Raw genomic sequence first — 22,105 nt, forward strand, 5'->3', positions numbered from 1 at the left:
GGCCCGAAACGTCAGCTTTCCTGTTCCTCTGATGCTGCTTGGCCTGCTGTGTTCATCCAGCTCTACACCTTGTTATCTCCTATGAGAAGCAGTTGGTGCAGTTACTACTGATGGTAGTAAAAGGCTCAGGCCCAAGTCTATTGGGTCAGAATTGGTTGAGAAAGATTCACCTTGATTGGCTCAAGATTTTTCAATTGGAAAATGACTGCCTCAGTGAAGTCCAAGTGAAATGTCCAGGAGATACCCACCCACCACATACACGGCAGATACTCATATGACTCAGCCAATGTTGTCTATCTCATATGCTGCAGGCAAGGATGTCCCAAGGCACAGTAGAGACCATGCAGACACAATGACAACGGATGAATGGACACCGCACAACAATTGCCACAGGAATATTCTCTCCCAATTGAGGAACACTTCAGCAGTCAAGGACATTTAGCCTCCGATCTTTGGATCAGCATCTTCCAAGGCAGCCTTTGAAATACACAACATCACAGAATCGCTGAGCAGAAACTGATGGCCAAGGTCCATACCAATGAAGACAGCCTCAACTGTGATCTTGGGTTCACATCGTGCTGCATGTGCATGTGTATCTGTATCTGTATCTGTAAAATCTTCCTTAGTGTCCTGTTTTGACACCATCACCTTAATAAATTGTTATTTCTCTATCTTAGTTTGTACAGTTTTCGATTACCTGTTACTTTGGTTAGACCCTCGGCATGCAATTCTTATACCTATTACGTTATTCCAGTCATTTGGTTTGTCTCCAGCACCACATCATTTTAATTTTTTTTTGTAATTATGTCTCTGCCTCATTTAATCGGATTATAGGTCATCCCTTCGCTTGTTATTCAGCTGTTGACAATTTACTCACACCATCTGACATTCTTGAACACCTGTAGAGATTTATTATTCAGCCTGTCGACACTACTCACACCATTTGTATGATCTTTTGAGCTCTCTGCCCATTGATCTCTCTGCTTATAAATTCTGTGTCTGCATGCTTCTCTCTCATTTCACCTGACGAAGGGGCAATGCTCCGAAAGCTTGTGATATCAAATAAAGCTGCTGGACTATAGCCTGGTGTCCTCTGATTTCTGAATTTAAACAGAGTTAAAATTGGGCCATATGTCTGTGGATCATTACTTCAGGCTTCGGCTTACTAGTCCAATGACATAACTATAATGGGTCTCTACTAAAATTAGAAGGATGTGATTTGTGTTGTACAACTGTGCTGAGCTCTCAGCAATTTATTATATTTAATATGATAAATAATGCAATACAGCCATGTACTCAAATTTGCCAATGACATAAAAATTAATGGCAAATTAAGTAGTGTAGACAAGCATAAAATTAAAAGGAACATTAAATAGAGATGATAGAGTAGACAGATTGAAATGCCAGTCAGTGAGAGGTCTTCATTCTGAACCAAAGAATGATAGATTCAAATGATGAAATGGTAGGGATCAGAGGGAGCCAAAGAAATTTGGAGGTCTTTGTACAGAGATCACTAAATTATACACGCTGGCAAAAAGGAAAATAGAAAAGGCTAATGGCAAGCTATCTTTTATAACAAGCAGCTAAAGAAAAGGAGCTTGAGCAGATACAAACTTAAAATCAGAGCCAGGCGATTCAGAAGAGAAGTCAGAACATAAGTGTTCATGCAAAGTGTGGTAGAAATTTAGGACTCTCCCGTGACATGAGCAAGACAGGCTAGTTCAATCAGTAATTCTGAGTTGAAAACAATATTTATTTTCTCAGAGGGTATTAAGGAATATGGAACCAAGGCAAGTGCACAGAGTCCAAGCCATTATTTCAGTGATTGCTGGAATAACCACAGGAGTCTGAACGACCTAGTACTGTTCTTAGTTCCCTGTAGCTCAGAGTCTGACTTAAATACTAAAGTAAAACATTCCAGCTCTCCAAAATGAGACCAAGTCTTTCACACGTTAAAAATGGTGGCAAGCAGGTATGCAGCTGGCTCTAGTCACACTTCACAATTTTTCATTTTTAAACACATCTTGAACCTCCCCTGCCCACCAAGCAGTGAGTTAATATCAATCCCAGAGTAATTTGAATAATTAGGAAGGATAACATGCATAATTAGGTGTAAGTGATTCCTTCATTATGCAATGGAGAACTTTTAGCATTACCTTGTCACACTGAGGACGAAAGAGATAACCTCAGGCCCTCATTAGGTGGAAGAAAACAGGGATTGTCTTTTTCCTCCACTGTGTGCCTTCAATAGTGTGAGACAAATCCAAGATCCAGAATAGAACCCACGCTCGCTGACAGCATGCATGGAAAATGATGGATGTTAAAACAGAAATCTTTGTATTACCCAGAGGAACATCTCCAAACATACCTTAAACTACAAATGGGAGATAAAGACAGCAAACCCAAAATCTAAAATCCCATTATCCCACAACTACAATATTTCAGCCTTCCCTGCATCTCAAGGGTCATAATTTTTAACCTTACATTTTTATTCATAGTCTGCACTAAATGGTAAACATCTAAAATCCAAATGAATATCTATTTTCTAGATAGAAAAGTGTTAGGCTCTTGACAGGGATAAAGAAATATGCTAATATGCAACAGTTCAGGCACATAGAGTATGCTTAACCCTATTGAGTCTAGGAAAAGGGGCTTTATTGTATTTCTGTTGTACATAGGAAACAGTCAGCCCCTTTGGGGTTAGAGATAGTAAGAACTGCAAATGCTGGAGTCAGATAACACAGTGTGGAACTGCAGGAACACATTAGGCCAGGCAGCATCAGAGGAACAGGAAAGCTGATGTTTCTTCAGAAATGGGTGGGGGGTGATGGTGTTGAAGGGATCTCCGAAATAAATTGAGAGAGGGGTGGGGCTGGGGAAGGTTGGTAGGATGGTGCTAGGTGAGTGCAGGTAGGGAGTGGTGGGGATTTGTCAGTGAGGTGGGAGGGGCGGATAGGTGGGAGAGAAGATGGACAGGTTGTGTCAGGTCAAGGAGGTGGGGATGATAGGGAGGGTTGGTCATGGGATGAGGCCAGGGGGCGAGAGATTTTGAAACTGGTAAAATCCACATTTAGGCTATTGGGCTGTAGGCTCGAGGCAGAATGAGATGCTGCTCCTCCATTTTCCGGGTGGCGTCATGGTGGCACTGGAGGAGGCCCAGGATGGACATGTCACCCAGGGAGTGGGAGGGGGAGTTGAAATGGTTCATGACCGAAAGGTGTTGTAATTTGTTGCGAACAGAGAGCAGGTGCTCTACGAAGCAGTCCTAAGCCTCCACTTGGTCTCATCAATGTAGTGGAGGCCACATTGGGAGCAGCGGATGCAATAGACCACATTGACAGATGTGCAGGTGAACCTCTGTCTCATGTGGAAGGTCTGTTTGGCGCCTTGAATGGAGGTGAGGGGAGTGGTGTAGGGGCAGGTGTAGTACTTCCTGCGATTGCAGGGAAAGGTGCCAGGGTTGGTGGCGCTAGTGGGGAGTGTGTTCAATTGAATAATAATTGGATCTGTACCTCTCCTTCATTTGATGTTGCACACGTTTCTTTGTGGCATTAATCAAGAATTAGATGGGGCTACTCTAATTATCTCAGAGATATTGTTCCATTGCAAACAACCCCGCATATATTCTTTAGTTGCATAATTGCACAGTAGAGAGAGTTATTTTACAGATGTAAGTGATGAGCGTCAGACAGCAAACCAATATTCAGACTTCCAGTCTCTCCTGTCAGTGCGGCATCTTGCTATAGTAAGTTCCAGGTAAAATTACCCTTGATCATCCAAGAATTATTTTCCCTTGACATGGTGTTTCCCCTTTGTATAACTATGCAGCTGTAGTAATTGCTGGCAACTGATAAATTTATAGCTGTGACTTGGTTAACAGTTGCTGACGTGCATAATGATATTTCTGCCCCAAGCCAAACATTAACTGATTCCTAAGCACATGTACGCCACAGGTTTATACAATTATTCTTGACTCCTCATATACACGTCATATGTAACATTTTGTCCTCTATTATCCTGCAAACATTAATTTCATCTGATATCTGTTGTAAAAGGAAAACAAAGATGATAATGGCTTCCATAAATGCAACATTTCTCACTTGGTACACTGAAGGCTAACGTGGCATAACACCTTTAAGTGGCCCACAGGTTGTAGGCAGAAACGTCATACTGTGATTACTTTTGGATCTAAAGGAAGAGCAACGTGTTTTGGATGCCTGCAGATTATTCTATAACAGATGGTAAACTGGGGCCCACGCAGCTGAAGGCACAGTCACGATTACTGGAGTAATGAAAATTGGAGCTATGACGGAGTGGAGAGGTCCAAGGCCTGTAAAACGGAGGAAGTTACAGAGATGGGGTGAATGAGACCAAATAAGGGCTTGAAAATAGCACCTTTTTCAGATCTGTCCAAGTGGAAAATGATCATCATCCACTAAAAACTGCCTCCCTTAGAGATAGGTATGCAACTACTCACATCCATTCAGCACAGTCAAAAGCTGTCTTCCCATGTTGGCACATCTGGTCGCAGCTGGGGTTAGAATTTTGGACATGACTGCAGTGCTCCCACTGGATTTCTGCACTGATTTGTCTTATCAAAATGCAACACCTTGCGCAACACCTTGCATTTATCTGAATTAAACTCCATCTGCCATTACTTGGCCCATTGGCCCAATTGATCAAAATCCCATTGTACTCTTAGACAACCTTCTTCATTATCCATCATAACACCAATTTTGGTATCATCCACAAAGGTACTAACCATATTACTAAAAAGCTATAGTCTCATCCAAATCATTTAGAAATGATGAACAACAGCAGACCCAGCACTGATCCTTACATCACACCGTTAGTCACAAGCCCTCAGTCTGAAAAACAACCCTCTACTACCACACTCTGTCAAGCCAATTTTGAAAGCCCCTGTCTAATACCATCACTGAACTTTAACTTGTGGACCAGAAATATGCTACTGAATTAAGGATTTTCCATCGTCAACACAAAAATGAAATTATTGGCAAAGAGCAAAAAAAAATAACTGCAAATCTTAACTCAGTCCACCCTTTGTGACTTGGGTTGTTGATCCACATAATTTGTTCCTTTTTGCTCATAGTTTCCATTCATGATATTTAGGCAGAACTGTGACATCTGTCCTATTTGTGAATTATTTGTGCATGTTTGGTATAAGTTATTTTGTTCACTTGTGGGATATGGGCATCGTTGGCTGGGTCAGCATTTATTGCCTATCCCAAGCTGCCTCTGAGAAGGTGGCTGTGAACTGTAGTCCATCTGCTAAGATACTCATACAACGCTGTTAGGGACAGAATTTGAGGATTTTGTTCCAATGATACAGAAGGAGTAGCAATATATTTCCAAGTCAGGATAATAAGTGGCTTGGAGAGGAACATAATTGCATTGTAGTATTTAATAATCTGATTTACCACTTGTAAAAGGATAGGTATTTTTATAGGAAGTTTTGCTTTCTTGTTTATTGATGAAACCTAGCATAAATTTCTTTTATCTTAGATATTGGTCAAATTCAGGCAAGTTTAACAATCTTAGTGTTTCAACTAGTCACTTATACATCTGAGACAGCCCATGGAATAGTGGGACTCAATTATCACTGCATTCTTCCCATCAGGATCTTGACAACATAAAGCAGAGGGTGACACAAATATCTTGTGTCGATATTACATAGAATACACAAGATAAATTGATAAAGACTTTGCACTTCATGGTAAGTTTTTTTTTAAAAAGTAAAAGAGCAGAGATTGAGTGCAGCAACAAGAAAACTGTAAAAACTATGTCAAAGCGGTTTGACAGAATTTTTTCTGCAATTGTTTCTAACAGTGATAAATGATAGACATGCAAAGATTGGTGACCAAAGCCACACTACTTCTCCAAGATAAGTTGAATGATAATTTGGCACAAGTCCAATTTGTTTTGTGGAAATTCTGATGAACGGAAACAAAAAAAAGACGAGAAAATGAAAGATGTCAACTAAAACTGGTCACTCATCCTCTTCTAAATGAATCTAACAATACCTTTGATGTGCTTCAATCTTATCTTCTTTATAGCCACTCCTTTCTTCTGCTGAAGTTTTGACCAAATTGTATCAACCCGCTTCACATTCATTTCCTGTTGCTTTCCTTCACGTTGGCTTAATAAATGCATCAGAACATCCAGTCGAATTTCCTGAAGCCTTAAGAAAAAGTGCAAGATAAAAAAGGACACATTTATTATATAAAGGGGGTAGCCAAACTTTTCACATGTGGGGGTCACATTTCAATTTTCTTTTTCCCCCTCAGAAGAATGGGCAAGCAAATTTCAGAAAGTTATGGTTTGCCACAATGATACACATGAACTCCACCAAAGGAAAAATTAAAAGTAATAAAGTGGTCATTTAAATCAATAATTAATAGCAATTACCACTAAAAATATGCCAAACACCAAAGCTTCATTATAGTCTTCAGCTGATTCGATTTGTGATATCAAGAAACTGTTAGAAGCACTGAATACCACAAAGGCCCGGACAACATTCCACCAGTAGTACTGAAGACGTGCTCCAGAACTTGATGCTCCCCTAACCAAGCTGTTCCAGTGCAGCTACAACTCTGACCTCTACCTGACAATGTGGAAAAATTGCCAAGATACATCTTGTACATAACAAGCAGGACAAATCCAACCCAGCCAGTTATTGCCCCATCTACTCTTGATCATTAGTAAAATGAGAGAAGGTGTCATGAGGGGGAAGCAATAGCCTGGTAGTGTTATCGCTAGACTATTAATCCAGACACCCAGCTATTGTTCTGGGGATCCGGTTTCGAATCCCTATTTGAATTCAATAAAAAAAAACTGGAATTAAGAATCTACTGATGACCAGGAAATCATATGGCTCACTAATGCCCTTCAGGGAAGGGAATCTGCCATCCTCACCCACTCTGGCCTACACGTCACTCCAGAGCCACAGAAATGTGGTTGACTCTCAACTGCCCTCTGAAATAGCCTAACAAGCCATCCAGTTGTACCAATCGCAAAAAGTTCAGAGTTAATGTTTCGGGTCCAGTGACTCTTCCTCAGAACACCGGACCCGAAATGTTAGATCTGATTTTTCCTTCACAGATGCTGCCAGACCTGCTGAGCTTTTCCAGCAACTTCTATTCTTGTTCCTGATTTACAGCATCTGCAGTTTTTTTGATGTTTATTAAGCCAGGGATCAACCCTGGCTAGGAGCAGCATCAGGGCACACTGGGAGATGAAGTATCAACCTGGGTGAAGCCTCTAAACAGGATTACTTGCACGCCAACATCATAAGCAGCAAGTGATAAACACAGCTAAGCGATCCCACGACCAATGGATCAGATCTAAGCTCTGAGTCCTGCCACATCCAGTCATGGATGGTGGAGGATGATTAAACAACTCACTGGAGGAGGCGGCTCCACAAATATCCCCATCCTCCACGATAGAAGAGCCCAGCACATCAGTGCAAAAGCTAAGGTTGAAGCTTTCACAGCAATCTTCAGCTAGAAGTGCCAAGTGGATGATCCATCTCGGCCTCCTCCAGTGTCCCCAGCATTACAGATGCTAGTCTTCAGCCAATTTGACTCACACCACATGATATCAAGAAACAGTTGGAGATACTGGGTACAGCAAAGGGCTACAGGTCTTGACAACATTCCAGCAATAGTACTGAAGACTTCTGCTCCAGAACTTGCCGCTCCCCTAGCCAAGGTGTTCCAGTACAGTTACAACACTGGCATTTACCCAACAATGTGGAAAATTGCTCAGGTATGTACTGTACATAAAAAGCAGGACAAATTCAATCCGGCCAATTGCCACCTCATCAGTCTAGTCTCAATCATCAGTAAAGTGATGGAAGATGTCATCAACGGTGCTATCAAGCAGCATCTGCTCAATAATAACCTGCTCACTGACGCCCAGTTTGGGTTCTGCCAGGGCCACTCAGCTCCTAACCTCATTACAGCCTTGCTTCAAACATGGACAAAAGAGCTGAATTCCAGGGGTGTTTTGGGAGTGATAGCCCTTGACATCAAGGCTGCATCTGAGAGTGTGGCATCACAGCTGCATTTGACAGAGTGTGGCATCAAGGAGGGACTTAGCAAAGCTGGAACCTATGGGTATCGGGGGCAACTTCTCTAGTGGTTGGAGTCTTACCTGACACATAGTAAGATGGTCGTGGTTGTTGGAGGTCAATCACCTCAGCTCCAGGATGTCTCTGCAGGAACTCCTTAAGGACCAACCATCTTCAGCTGCTTCATCAATGGCCTTCCCTCCATCAAAAGGACAGAAGTGGGTATATTCGTTGATGATTGCACAATGTTCAGCACCATGCTTGACTCCTCAGATACTGAAGCAGTCCATGTTCACATGCAACAAGATCTGGACAATATCCAGGCTTGGGCTAACAAGTGGCAAGTAACATTGGCGCCACACAAACGCCAGGCTAATACCATCACCAATGAAGAGACAATCTAACTACCAATCTTTGACATTCAATGGTGTTACCATCACTGAATCCCCCAATATCAACATCCTGAGGGTTATCATTGATCAGAAACTCAACTGGATTCATCACACAAACACAGCGGCTACAAGGGCAGGTCAGAGGCTAGGAGTATAGCGGCGAGTAACTCACCACCTGATTCCCGAAAGGCTATTCACTATCTTCAAGGCACAAGTCAGGAGTGTGATGGAATACTCCTTAATTGCCTGGATAAGTGCAGACCCAACAACACCCAAGAAGCTTGACACCATCCAGTACAAAGCAGCCCGCTTGATTGGCACTACATCCACACGCATCCACTCCTTCCACTAGCAATGCTCAGTAGTGGCAGTGTCTACTATCTATAAGATGCACTATAGAAATTCACCAAAAGTCCTCAGACAGCACCTTCCAAACCCACAACTACTTTCATCTAGAAGAACAAGGGGCAGCAGATATATGGGAACATCACCACCTTCAAGTTCCTCTCCAAGCCACTTACCATCCTGACTTGGAAATATATTGCCATTCCTTCACTGTCGCTGGGTCAAAATCCTGGAGCTGTCTCCCTAATGGCATTGTGGGTCAACCCACAGCTAGTACACTGCAGCAGTTCAAGAAGGTAGCTCACCACCACCTTCTTAAAGGCACCTAGGGACAGACAATAAATGCTGGCCCGGCCAGTGATGCCGAAATCCCACAAATGAATAAATTTTTGAAAAATGAACAGTACTATCAAGGAGCACCTATTTAGCAACAACCTGCTCAATGACATCCAGTTTGGATTCCAGCAGGGCTACTTATAGAGTCAAAGTTATACAGCACAGAAACAGACCCTTCGGTCCAATTCATTTACATTGATCAGAAATCCCAATCTGACCTAGTCCCATTTGCCAGCAATTTGGCCCATTTCCCTCTAAACCCTTCATATTCATATACCCATCCAGATGCCTTTTAAATGTTGTAATTGAACTTCCTCTGGCAGCTTGTTCGATACATGCACCAGCCTCTGCATGAAAAAGTTACCCCTCAGGTCTTTTTTAAATCTTTCCCCTCTCACCTGAAACCCATGTGCTATAGTTTATGGACTCCCACACCATGGGAAAAATGCTTTCACTATTCATCTATCCATGCTCCTCATGATTTTAAAAACCTCTACATAGGTCACCAGTCAGTCTCTGATGACCCAGGGAAAAAAAATCCCCAGGCTATTTAGCCTCTCTTAATAGCTCAAACCCTCCAGTCCCAGCAACATCCTTGTAAATCTTTTCTGCACTCTCTCAAGTTTAACAACATTCTTCCTATAGAAGGGCAATCAGAACTGTACTCCGTATTCCAAAATGGCCTCACCAATGTCCTGTACAGTCACAACATGACCTCCCAACTCTTATACTCAATGTTATGACCAATGAAGGCAAGTGTGCCAGATACCTTCTTCACCACCCTGTCTACCTCTGACTCCAATTTCAAGGAACTATGCATCTGCACTCCTAGGTCTCTTTGTTCAGCAATACTCCATAGGACCCTACCATCAAGTGTATATGTCCTGCCCTGGTTTGCCTTACCAAAATGTAACATCTCACATTTATCCAAATTAAACTCCATCTGCCACACCTTAGCCCATTGGCCCATTTGATCAAGGTCCCATTGTACTCCAAGATAACCTTCTTCACAATCCATTACACCACCTATTTTGGGGTCATCTGCAAACTTATATTCTACATTCACATCCAAATAATTTGTATAAATGATGAAAAGCAGTGGACCCAGCACTGATCCTTGTAGCACACCACTGGTCACAGGCCTCTACTCTGAAAAATAACCTCCACCACCATCCTCTGTCTCCTACCTTCAAGCCAATTTTGTATCCAATTTTGCTGAAGAACACAGACAACTTCTACCAATCTGCCTTGATCAATCTTCTTTGTCACCTCTTCAAAAAACTCAATAAAGTTATGAGACATGATTTCCCACACCCATAGCCATGCTGACTATCCCCAATCAATCCTTGCCTTTCCAAATGCATGTAAATCCTCTCCGTCAGAAACCCCTCCAACAACTTATCCACCACAAATGTAAGGTTCACCGGTCTGTAGTTCCCTGGCTTTCCTTACAGCCTTTCTTAAATAATAGCACCGCATTAGCCAATCTCCAATCCTCTAGCATCTCACCCATGGCTATCGATGATACAAATATCTCAGCAAGGTGCCCCAACAATCTATTCCCCTCATTTCCCACAAAGTTTTGGGAAACACCTGATCAAGTCCCAGGGATTTATCTACTTTAATGCCTTTTAAGACTCGAGCATCTCCTCTTCAGTATTATGAACACTTTAAGACATCACTATTTGCCCAAGCTCCCTAGCTTCCAAGTCCTTTGCCACACTAAAAACTGATGCAAAATATTTGTTTAGTATCTCATCCATCTCCTGTGGTTCCTTACATTGGTGGCCATGTTTGTTTTTAAGGGGTCCTATTCTCTCCCTAGCTACTCTTCTGCTCTTAATATATTTACAGAATCTCTTTAGATTCTTCTTAACTCTATTTGCCAAAGCTATCCCATGTCCTCTTTTGGCCGTCACGATTTCCCTCTTAAATATACTTCTACTGCCCTTATACTCTTCTAGGGATTCACTTAATCCCACCTCTGTCTACATGTGATATATGCCTCCTTCTTTTTCTTGACCAGAGTCTCAATTTCCCTAGTCATCCAGCATCCCCTACACCTACCAGCCTTGCCCTTCACACTAACAGGAACATACTGTCTCTGAACTCTCGTTATCTCATTCTTAAAGGTCTCCCACTTCCTGATCATCCCTTTACCTGGTAATAACCGCTCCTAATCAACTTTTGAAAGTTCCTGCCTAATACTGACAAAATTGGCCTTCACTCTTTCATCAGTTCTATCCTTTTCTTTAACTATTTTAAAAGTAGCAGAATTATGATGACTTGCCCCAAATTGCTCCTCCCACTGACATCTCAGTCACTGGCTCTGCCTTATTTCCCAACAAAAGGTCAAGTATTGCTCCTTCTCTAGTAGGTACATCCAAATATTGAAGAAGAATGTTTTCTTGTATGCACTTAACAAATTCTTCCCCATCCAAGCCCTTAACTCTGTGACAGTCCCAGACTATGTTTGGAAAGTTAAAATCCCCTACCGTTACAACCCTATTTTTCTTACAGATATCTGAGATCTCCTTACATATTTGCTCCTCAATTTTCAACTGACTATTAGGGGTCCTATAATACAATCCCAACAAGGTGATCATCCCTTTCTTATTTTTAAGTTCCACCCATATAACTGCACTGGACGATCTCCCAGGAATATCCTCTTTAATTAGTCATAATGTTCTCCCTAACCAAAAACGTCACTCACCCTCCTTTCTATCCTTCTATCCTTCCTATAGCATCTATACCCCGCAACATTAAGCTGCCAGACCTGTCCATTCTTGAGCCACGTTTCTGTGATAGCTATGGTATCCCAGTCCCATGTTCTCAACCCTGCCCTAAGTTTATCTACCTTACCTGTCAGGCCACTTGCATTTATCAGTCTTATCTCATATTCTCCCAAGCTCTTGTCTGTTTTGACTATCAGACTTTCTCCCTTTATCTACTATACCAGCCTCAGCCTTATTTCTTTTCTCCTCAATGCATTGGTTCTTGCCCTCCCTTACCAGTTTAAAGCCTCCTGATAGCAATAGCCAATTGTCCCGCAAGGCTATTCCAATTTAGATGGAACCTATCCCTCTTATACAGGTCATTTCTGCTCCTGAAGAGATCCCAATGGTCCAAAAATGTGAATCCTTCCCCCCACCCCTGCACGAGCTCCTCAGCCACGCATTCATCTGCTCTATCTTCCTATTCCTACTCTCACTAGCACGTGGCACCAGTAGCAATCCAGATAATAACTACCCTTGAGGATCAACTTTTTAACCTTCTGCTAGTTTCCTGTATTCTCTCTGCAGAACCTCATCACTTTCCCTACCTATCTCACTAGTACCAACATGCACAACATCTCCTGCTGGTCACTCTCCCCTTTCAGAATATTCTGCGTCCTCTCCAAGATATCCTTGGCTCTGGCACCAGGGAGGCAACACACCATCCTGATGTCTCGCTGACGGCTGCAGGAACGTCTGTCTGTACCCCAGACTAGACAGTCCCCTATTACATCGATCGCTTGGAACCTGACATACCCCTCAATACAGTAGAGCCTGTCAACATACCAGAAACATGGTTGTCAGTGCTATACTCCCCTGAGAGGCCATTCTCCACCCCCGCTTTCACTATCCAATTCATCAGACCTGTTTGAAATGGGGATAGCCACAGGAGACTTCTGCACTACCTGGCTACCTCTCCTACCATTTCCCTACTTCCTGACACTGCAATCCATCGTACTCCCTTGCTCTTGTAAGCTCCTTGTTGCCTCCAACTGATGCTCCAACCGATCCATGTGGTCTGATAGGAATCGCATCCAAACACATTTCCTGCAGACAAAGTCTCCATATGCATTCAAAATCTCCCTGATTTCCCACATCTGATAGGAAGAGCACATCACCCTACTAAACCAATTCTGCCCTTTTAACAATTTACAGATCCAGAAATTACCATAAAAAAAACACATTGCTCAAAATGCAGTTTAAGCACAATCTTACTGCTCAAAAACACTGTTCTCGGTTAACTTTATACCAATGCTTAACACTAAAGGTCAATCAAGAGACAGATCACAGTACAAACATATGGAAAGAAATGCTCTCACCTTATTCACTATTATAGATTTACAAAAAAAAATTAAGATCTAGAAATTTTATAAGTCTTAAAATCAAACACTTAGGTCCTGACCTCATTACAGCCTTTGTTTGAACGTGGTCAAAAAAGCAGAATTCCACAGGTGAGGTGAGAATGACAGTCCTTGACATTAAAGGTCACATTTAACCAAATGGCAAAACTGGAATCAATGAGAATCAGGGATTGGTGATGGCAGGTGGTTGGGGGCAGGGTGTTGGCAAACTTTCCACTGGTTGCAGTCATAACTGGCACATAGATAGATGGTTGTGGTAGTTGGAGATCAGTCATCTCAGATCCAGAACATCTTTACAGAAGTTCACCAGGGTAATGTCCTAGGCTCAACTATTTTAGCTGCTTCATCAATGAACTTCCCTCCATCATAAAGGTCAGAAGTGGGGATGTTCAACACCATTTGCAACTCCTCAGATACTGAAGCTGTCCTTGTTTAAATGCTACAAGACCTGGCAATATCTGGGCTTGGGCTGATAAGTGGCAAGTAAAATTCGCACCACATAAATGCCAGGAAATGACCATCTCCAATAAGAGACAATCTAATTACTGCCCTTTGACATTCAATAGTGTTACCATCACTGAATCCCCCATTATCAACATCCTGGGGGTTATCATTGATCAGAAACTCAACTGGACTCACCACATAAACACAGAGCTGATTCCCCAAAGCCTGTTCACCATCTCCAACATGCAAGTCAGGAATATGATGGAACACTCCTCCAGGTAAGTGGAGAGTATAACTCCAACTATACTCAAGAAGATTGACATTATCCAGGACAAAGCAGCTCACATGATTGGCACCACATCTACAAGCATCCACTCCGTCCACCACCCACATTCAGTAGCAGCAGTGTGTGCAATCTAGGAGATGCACTGCAGAAATTCACCAAAGATCCTCCGACAGCACCTTCCAAACCCGCAACAAATTCCATCTAGAAGGGCAAGGGCAACAGATAAATGGGAACACCACCATGTACAAGTTTCCCTTCAAATCACTTACCATCCTGACATGGAAACATATTGCCCTACCTAAACTGTCGCTGGCTCAAAATCCTTGAACGCTCCCTTCAGTGGCATTGTGGGCGTTCCCACAGCAAATGGACTACAGAGGCTCAAGAAAACAGCTCGCCACCACCTACTCAAGGGTAACTAGAGACAGGCAATAAATACCGGCCTGGCAGCAATGCCCATGCCTGACGGCTGAATAAAAAAATTTCTACCCTGTCCACAACTCTGTGCATCATGTAAACAATTCCCTTAACAAGCGTAAAATAAATCTGATTATTTTTGGTACATGGGTTGCCCACTCAACTAAAGCGCTGTTGCAGCAGGATATCCTTAAATGCCTACTTTTCAATTTCTTGTTCCCGGAATGCCCACTCATTTCTTTCCATTGCCTCCATCATCCTCTTCCTCTTCTCAAGTTGTGAGCGATCACTCAATGGCGGCAGGGTAGCTTCCCAAGCACGCTTTGCTCGTGCACGTTCAATCATCTCCACTTCTGCTAAGCCTGCTGGTAAGCCTCGGCCTGCAGTCACAAGAAAATTTAATTAAAGAAAATCTTAAATATCAAAGCTTCTACACATGTTGAAGAGTTTGTATGATAAGATCTCCTCTTTGCTCTTTGGAAGCCTAATTTGCACTTATTTATACAACACTGTACCCAAGTTGTATCAATATAATTTGCATGGAACACAGGGTAAGAGATGTTGTATTGTCTATTTTGCAGATCAGAAACATCTTTGTGAAACATATGCCTCGTACTTTAGAATTTATGACATATATTTGGTGAGTTTATACCACAGAGGATTACTCCAAGTGAATGCTAAATTTGGATTCACTTTCTTCAGTACATTTGTTCAGAATGTCTTTCAATTTAAATAAGCCTTCAAGTAGTTAAACTGCAGTTCAGAAACGCATTATGTAGCATGCTTCTCAAATGCTTCATATTGTCTAGGACAGCTTATTCCAGCAGTGAAAAGATACTTGTCCCACCTGTACAGACTGCACCAATTATTGCAAGTTTCACAGTCTGACATTTTTTCCACACTTTCTTTCTTCTTCTCTCCAAGCCCTGTAGTTATAATAAAACATTATAGGCAGGCTGTGAAGAGAAAGAAGAAAGAAAATAAAGGTAAAGAGAAATAGAGGAAAAGATCATTGTTATAATGTTCAGCATTAACATGTCAGCATTCACAAGGCAGGAATGCATAGAGCTTTAGAATGAACTACTGTTTAGACGAATAAGAAAGTTACAAGCTGATAGTAATAATTCATCACTGCCTGTCATGTTAGCCTAAGAGGGTTAAATTATATAGTGATTGGAGAGGTGTCTGAAAAGTTACCCGAATGTGCGATTTCAGTACACCAGATATAAAATTTAGATTTCCCAATCAGTTTAGAATTAGAATTAATAAATGTAATGTAGGACTCTTTCATAGCTCAGGTCAAAGGAACAAGAACCAATGCTTACCTCCATAACTTTAGACAAACATGTGTATGCAATGTTGCTACTAGCCTCATCCTTCATTAATTTATTTTCTTTTCTCATAAATTTTCTCTCCACCTCTCTTGCTTTTATTAACTCCTTAGTGAACAATAATTACAGATATATCAAGTGCCTTTTGCTGTCTAGCCCAGAGGAGCATTATTTATTTGTGATCCCAACTGGAACTGTTCGAAAGCCAGGGAAGTGTGTAGATATCACAGCCAAGTTTAATTCTATCCACACTCAAAGGTGAACTATATGCACAGCCAGCCAGAACCATGGAAAAAGCAGTCAAAAGCAGAGCTGTCCCTGTAAGCTAACTGTTGTTTCAATTCAGTAAGCTAACTCAACGTAAATACAGAATCAATCTTAAGAGCTTCCTAATCTGTATGGCTCAATTATATACCACATGAAATCAATAGGCTATCTACAACTTCAAACATTAAAATATGTCATTTTTAGTTTTGATGGTTTACTTTATTCAACGACACACACTAGTTGCTTTTAAATCAAAACCAAGTACTCTTCCCATTTAAAGTTGCATCAGTAATGGTGCATCAAGTTACATTTCTTCACTTTATGCTACACATTTGATATTTACCGACTGACATGACTGCATTGCAACAATAAACAATCGGCATTATCAGAAATCAGAGTTATAAAATGAACTGGAAGCTTAACAGAGCAGTCACCACACTATACAGAGATGTGAAAACATCATTTAAAATGCATGAACTTTCATGGGGTAAAAACAAGTGTCCTTAAAAAATTTTTCTGATGTGCATTATGGACCACTCTCTAGTCAGTAAATTGAGTATTAATTATAAGTGAACAACCAGGAGTAATTACTTCCATCAACTTTGCTTATTATAACTGAATAAGCAGTTTTGATTGCTCCTCAAATGATCAGACTTTAGTACATTGTATTTTCAAGTTGATCCAGCTTATATGACTCACCAAATTTCAATGCAGCAAGTGTAAGGAGTTCAGGAGCTGAGCCAGGCAGCACAACATATTCTGGAGAGTATGGTTCAGTTTGTGTTTCACTGTCCCTGTAATCTGTTTGCACACCCACTGTCCGTATAGGTAAAAATTGATTATCAAAACTTGTAATGTTGTTTGGAGTGCCACCCCTTAAAACAATTACAGAAAATAAAGTTAAGAACAGTCATGACAATGAAAAGAAGTTACCTCCATTATATTGATTTTAATGGTGCATGCTGTTAAACCCAGAATGGAAACAAACTTTTACAGGTAACAGTTGGCTCTCTAGATCCTAGATGACCCAGGCTCTCTTAGTGACAGACAAATGTTTCCCCAGTTCATTCAAGATAAACTTGCATTCTTACAGCACTTTACAAAACCCAGGATATCCAAAAATGTCATGCAGCTCATTTTTGAAGCATATTCATTGTTTTAATATACAGAAATATAGCTGGCAATCGTGTATAATTGCAATCAAATAAATGAAAAGATAATCTGTTTTATTTTAATAATGTTGTTCGAGGATACATGGTGAGCAGGACACAGAATTTCATTAAAATTAAAGCAAAATACTGCGGATGCTGGAGATCTGAAATAAAAGCAGAAAGTGCCGCAGAATCTTAGCAGTCTGACAGCATCTATGGAGGAGAAACAGAGTTAATGTTCCAAGTTCAATATGGCACTTCTTCAGAACTCAAACGCCTTTAAAGAGTAACTGGACTTGAAATGTTGACTCTGTTTGTCTCTCTACAGATGCTGACAGAATTGCTGAGGTTTTCCACCACTTTCAGTCTTTATTGGACAGAATTTGCTTTTCTTTAAATAGTACTCCAAGATCATTAATATCCAAACTCAAAGAGGTGACTGGGTCTTGATTGAATTTATCACCTGAAAGATAAAATCTCCAAAAGTCCAGCAGTTCTTCAGTACTGCATAGAAGAAGCAGCATAAACAACATACTCAAGTCCCAGGAGTGAGGTATGAACCCACAATGTCAGACAATGGCATAAGCCTTGCAGTGAGGTAAGGCTAACAAATACAGGCAAAACTCCACAAGAAAGCGATAACTGCAGCAGAAGTTAATTCCCTCCTGTGACAGATTTGGTAGCAGGGTACTTAATATGTAAGGAAGGTAGCGCTTAGGAACTCCAGCATATTCACACCTTTGTATTGATCAAGTCAATTGAAGGAGCTTAAATGGATAGCCTTGTTGCAACACCATCCATTGAGACCTTTACTTAATGGCAGTTGGCCAGCAACAAGATAGGGACTTGCCAGGCAGGAAATCCAAAAAGCAAACCCTGTCTGCTTGTGGGTGTCCAAGGAGGGTAGTCATTTACTCAAAAGCTACAGTGCCTGATTGAGGGAAGCAGAAGCCTGAGAGCTACCTTCCTCTGATCCTTTCCCCTCTGCCCTCACTCACAAATGGACTGGATCCATTGGCAATCCTGGGCCTCTGATGGGTGAATTATTGGCAGAAGCCACTACTGCCCTGAGGCACTACTAAACAATGAAGGCGGTGCCTTTGACTGGCTGGCAGCTCCTGGCAGATAAGTCTTTCACTCCTTGATTCTGGGAAGGCCCACAATCAGGCATTAACTACGATGGATCTTCCTGAAAAGGATTAACAAGGGGGTTCTCATCTGCTTTCTAGCCATAAGTGACATCAGCTAGAATAAATCCTTCCCTGTGTTTTTCTCCTTTAAAAGGAGAAGATGAGCAACCATTTCATTCGTCTGCTGGAAGACTGATTGTTTGCATCTCTCCAAGGATAATGTGTTAACATACTGTCACACTTTCCCTATTAAGTTCATTTTCTATTATCATTGTATTAGCTATTAAAGTAATCATAAGAATTCATTGCTGATTTTTAAAATCTACAGCATTTTTAAAGTTTGCACCAACATTCTTGTTAGATTTTCATTTTAAAGCAATGTCCCATTGATGTATGAGTCAGCATGAACTGGCCAACCTTGACAGCTTTGTTGTAAGTAGCAATTCTTCATGTCTGAGCTGAGACAGTAGACATGGGATACTGTTCAGCTGTGGAGTATAGCATAGCTACACTTGATGTTGTGTATTTGTGGGAACAGGTACACTTTCCAGATTAAAAATACTGGACAGCAATCAGGTTCTTATAGTAAATTAAGATTCTTTTTATATCTAACGAATTCAGGATAAGTCAGCTTAACAGCAATGATGACAAAGTTTTTAGAGACAGCATCAAGAACAATCAAGAGGGAAAGAAGGTAAGACTGCCTCAGAGAGAGAGTTTCACATAAATTGGATTTCGCAACATCCAAAATATAACTTCAATGTGGGATCTAATCTGGTTTACAAAGTGTTCAGGACCTATCTGGAGTTAAGTAAAATATTGAGAGAACAATGTTGCTTCTATTGGGGCCCTCTAAATATTTTCACTTTAAGTTTTGCAGAGGACCCTGTCCAAACGTTACTACAGTCAGCTAACATAAAAGCCCTTTCCTGTAATTCCCAACACTACAATTGTCCAAGGCCTTTATGCTCTCCCAGTTCAGGGTCTTGCACATCCCCTAATTTTAATCACTCTGCCATTAAAGGATGCATCTTCAGTTTCTAGAAGTTAAATTTTCAAATTCCTCCACTAAGCCTTTTAGTCTCTCTACTTCCCAGTACTCCTTTAAGATGGTCCTTAAAACTTTAACCACGCTTTTGTTAGAATCATAGAATCCCCACATTGCAGATAGAGGCCAATTGGCCCATTGAATCTGCACCTGCCCTCCAAACAGCAACCAACCCTATCCCTGTACACCATATTCACCATAGTTAACCCACCTAACCTGCATACTACAGGCAATTTAGCATAGCCAATCCCCCTAACTTGCACAGCTTTAGACTGTGGGAGGAAACCTACACACACACATAGGGAGAATGCGCAAACTCCACACAGACAGTCGCCCATGGCTCGAATCAAACCCAGGCCCCTGGAGCGTTGAGACAGGAGTGCTAACTGCTGTGCCACCCTGCTGCCGTTTAAATTTCATCATCTGCTGTGGTCAGGTTGAACTGCCCCCAGAGCATTAGCCTCAGCCTTTGCATTGCTAATCCAATGACACCACCACTACACCACCAGTATGTAGAATCCACACAGAATGGAAAGAGGCCACTCAGCCCATCAAGTACTCACTGACAGTCCAAAGAGTATCCCACACAAACCTAACCCTTCATCCCTATCCTAGCTAGTACCACGGCTAATCCAACTAAATTGCACATCTTTGGACTATTTTAGGAAACTGGAGCACCTGATGGAAACCCGTGCAAACTCCACGCAGACAGTCACTCAAGACTGGAATCGAACCTTGTCCCTCGCACTGTGAGGCAAAGTGTTAAACACTAAGCCATCATGCCACCATGTTCACTGACCATTGTAGAGCACCAATACTAAAGTATAGCTGTAGCTTAACCAAATGAACCAGCATGCAGTAGTGGAAGCACGAGTTTAAAGGCAATAGCTTAGCATAGGCTGGACTGGCATGAGGAACTACATGCAGACAGAAACCAAAAAAAAAAGGTTACAGCTACAACCACACAAGATGACATATCACAATACTCTAATGGGCAGGTGATTTGATGAAGAAATACACCATGCTCCAGACATGCGAGTGATTAGATCAAGAGGTAGTCTGACCAAATTATCCACAGTTAGTTAGTACAAAGTGACCAGAGACATACTAGGGTATGAAATAATGCCTTATCATATAAAAGAGGAAGGAACAAGCATAGTGATAGTAAGAACCTGGCATCAAAACATGTAAGAAGGAAGGATGACCCCAAGTCAGGAGCTCAGAGAGGATAGTGAGAACCTAGGAGCAACTATCGATCATAGGCCCTAGGCCAGAGAGCCAGGGAACAGGAGTACCCTCTAGACTAGAGTCTAATCACCTGTTTACTGGTAGCATTCTGTGCAAGAAATAAGGCTTCTACATTTGTGATTCTAATAAATAAATAGTGTAGTATAACTAATATTGCCTCTAGGTATTTACCTGATCACTGCCATTTCACTTTATGCAAATAAATATTAATAAAAATAACAACACCCTGTTATCTGTTTGTGTGACTCAGTACTAAATTATGTCTGATATCCTGAAATCCCTCCTTTAAAGCACGTGGGGATGGTTTTGCTCTGTTAAAGATGCTATGTAAATGCAAGCTATTACAGCAGTAGCAGAACTTCACTTTAATCTATAATTCATAAATAGAATACGAGTTAAAACCAATGCTGAAATTAATAAATTTGGTTCAGTAACAATTTCCATTCTGAAGACATCATATCAGATTTAAAACATTAACTGTTTTCTTTATCTATAAATGTTGCCAGACTACGGAGTTTCTCCAGCACTTTGTTTATTTTCCAGCATCCACAATATTTTGATTTTATTATTCAGTCATTTTCCTTCCCAACAGCATCCTCCATAAAGCAGGTTACATGCTGAACCAAAGTTTATCATTAAGGTCTATAAAAAGGTAATATGAACCTACTTGGATACGTCCAGAATTGCATTCACGGGTAACTGTTGAACAAAAGGAATAACAGGTCTGTAAAGCAAGAGTAAAATATTATTATTAATAATTACAATTTAAGTCTGATATCAATCGAAAGTCATTCTTAGAAAAAAAACGACTTCAAAAGATTTCAAAGCTTTCTCTTTCATTGTCTCCTGCCACTGAATTTCTTTGTCCAATCAAGAGAAAAGAAACAAAAATATTCTCTTTGACCTCAATCAATGTACTGCAGTCTGCAACCATAAGATAATAAGACATAGAAGCAGTGATAGCCCTTTTGGCTTATCAAGTCTGTTCTGCCATTCAACGTGACCATGTTTGATTTAATAACTCTCAACTCCACTTTTTGTGCATTTTCCCCACACTTACCCCCTCAACTCCCTTACTGATTACAAACCTGTCTATTTTAGCTTTCAATATACTCAACAACTCAGCCTCTACAGCACTCTCAGGCGAAGAATATCAGATTCACTACTTCCAGAGAAGAAATTCCTCCTCATCTTTGTCCTAACCGGGTGATCCCTTACTGTGAGATTACATCCTCTGGTCCTAGAGTCTCCGACAAGGGGTAAACAATCTCTTAGCATCTACCTCTACCCTGTCAAGTCCCCTAAGAATCTTGCATATTTCAATAAGGTCAATTCACACTATTCTAAATTCCAACAAGTACAGGTCTAACCTGCTCCACCTCTCCACATAAGAAAATCCACCAAACTTAGGATCATCCATGTATACCTTCTCTGGACTGCCTCCAATATTAATATATCTTTCCTTAGAGAAAGGACCAAAACAGTT

The 22,105-nt window shown here is 41.2% G+C and overlaps 1 protein-coding gene across 1 annotated transcript in view; it reads right to left on the reverse strand.

The window, feature by feature from the left end:
* The window catches only part of cfap91 (cilia and flagella associated protein 91), an 82,711-nt gene that overhangs the window by 43,297 nt on the left and 17,309 nt on the right, over positions 1 to 22,105 (reverse strand). The window contains exons 3-6 of the mRNA XM_048603087.1: positions 21,287 to 21,343; positions 16,742 to 16,917; positions 14,647 to 14,824; positions 6,042 to 6,199 (exon numbers count right to left, since the gene is read on the reverse strand). Of these exons, the coding sequence (XP_048459044.1) occupies positions 6,042 to 6,199; positions 14,647 to 14,824; positions 16,742 to 16,917; positions 21,287 to 21,343 (569 nt within the window). The remainder of the gene's footprint in view (positions 1 to 6,041; positions 6,200 to 14,646; positions 14,825 to 16,741; positions 16,918 to 21,286; positions 21,344 to 22,105) is intronic.

This window comes from Rhincodon typus, chromosome 11, assembly GCF_021869965.1.
Source record: "Rhincodon typus isolate 14 chromosome 11, sRhiTyp1.1, whole genome shotgun sequence".
In the NCBI taxonomy this organism is placed as follows: Eukaryota; Metazoa; Chordata; class Chondrichthyes; order Orectolobiformes; family Rhincodontidae; genus Rhincodon; species Rhincodon typus.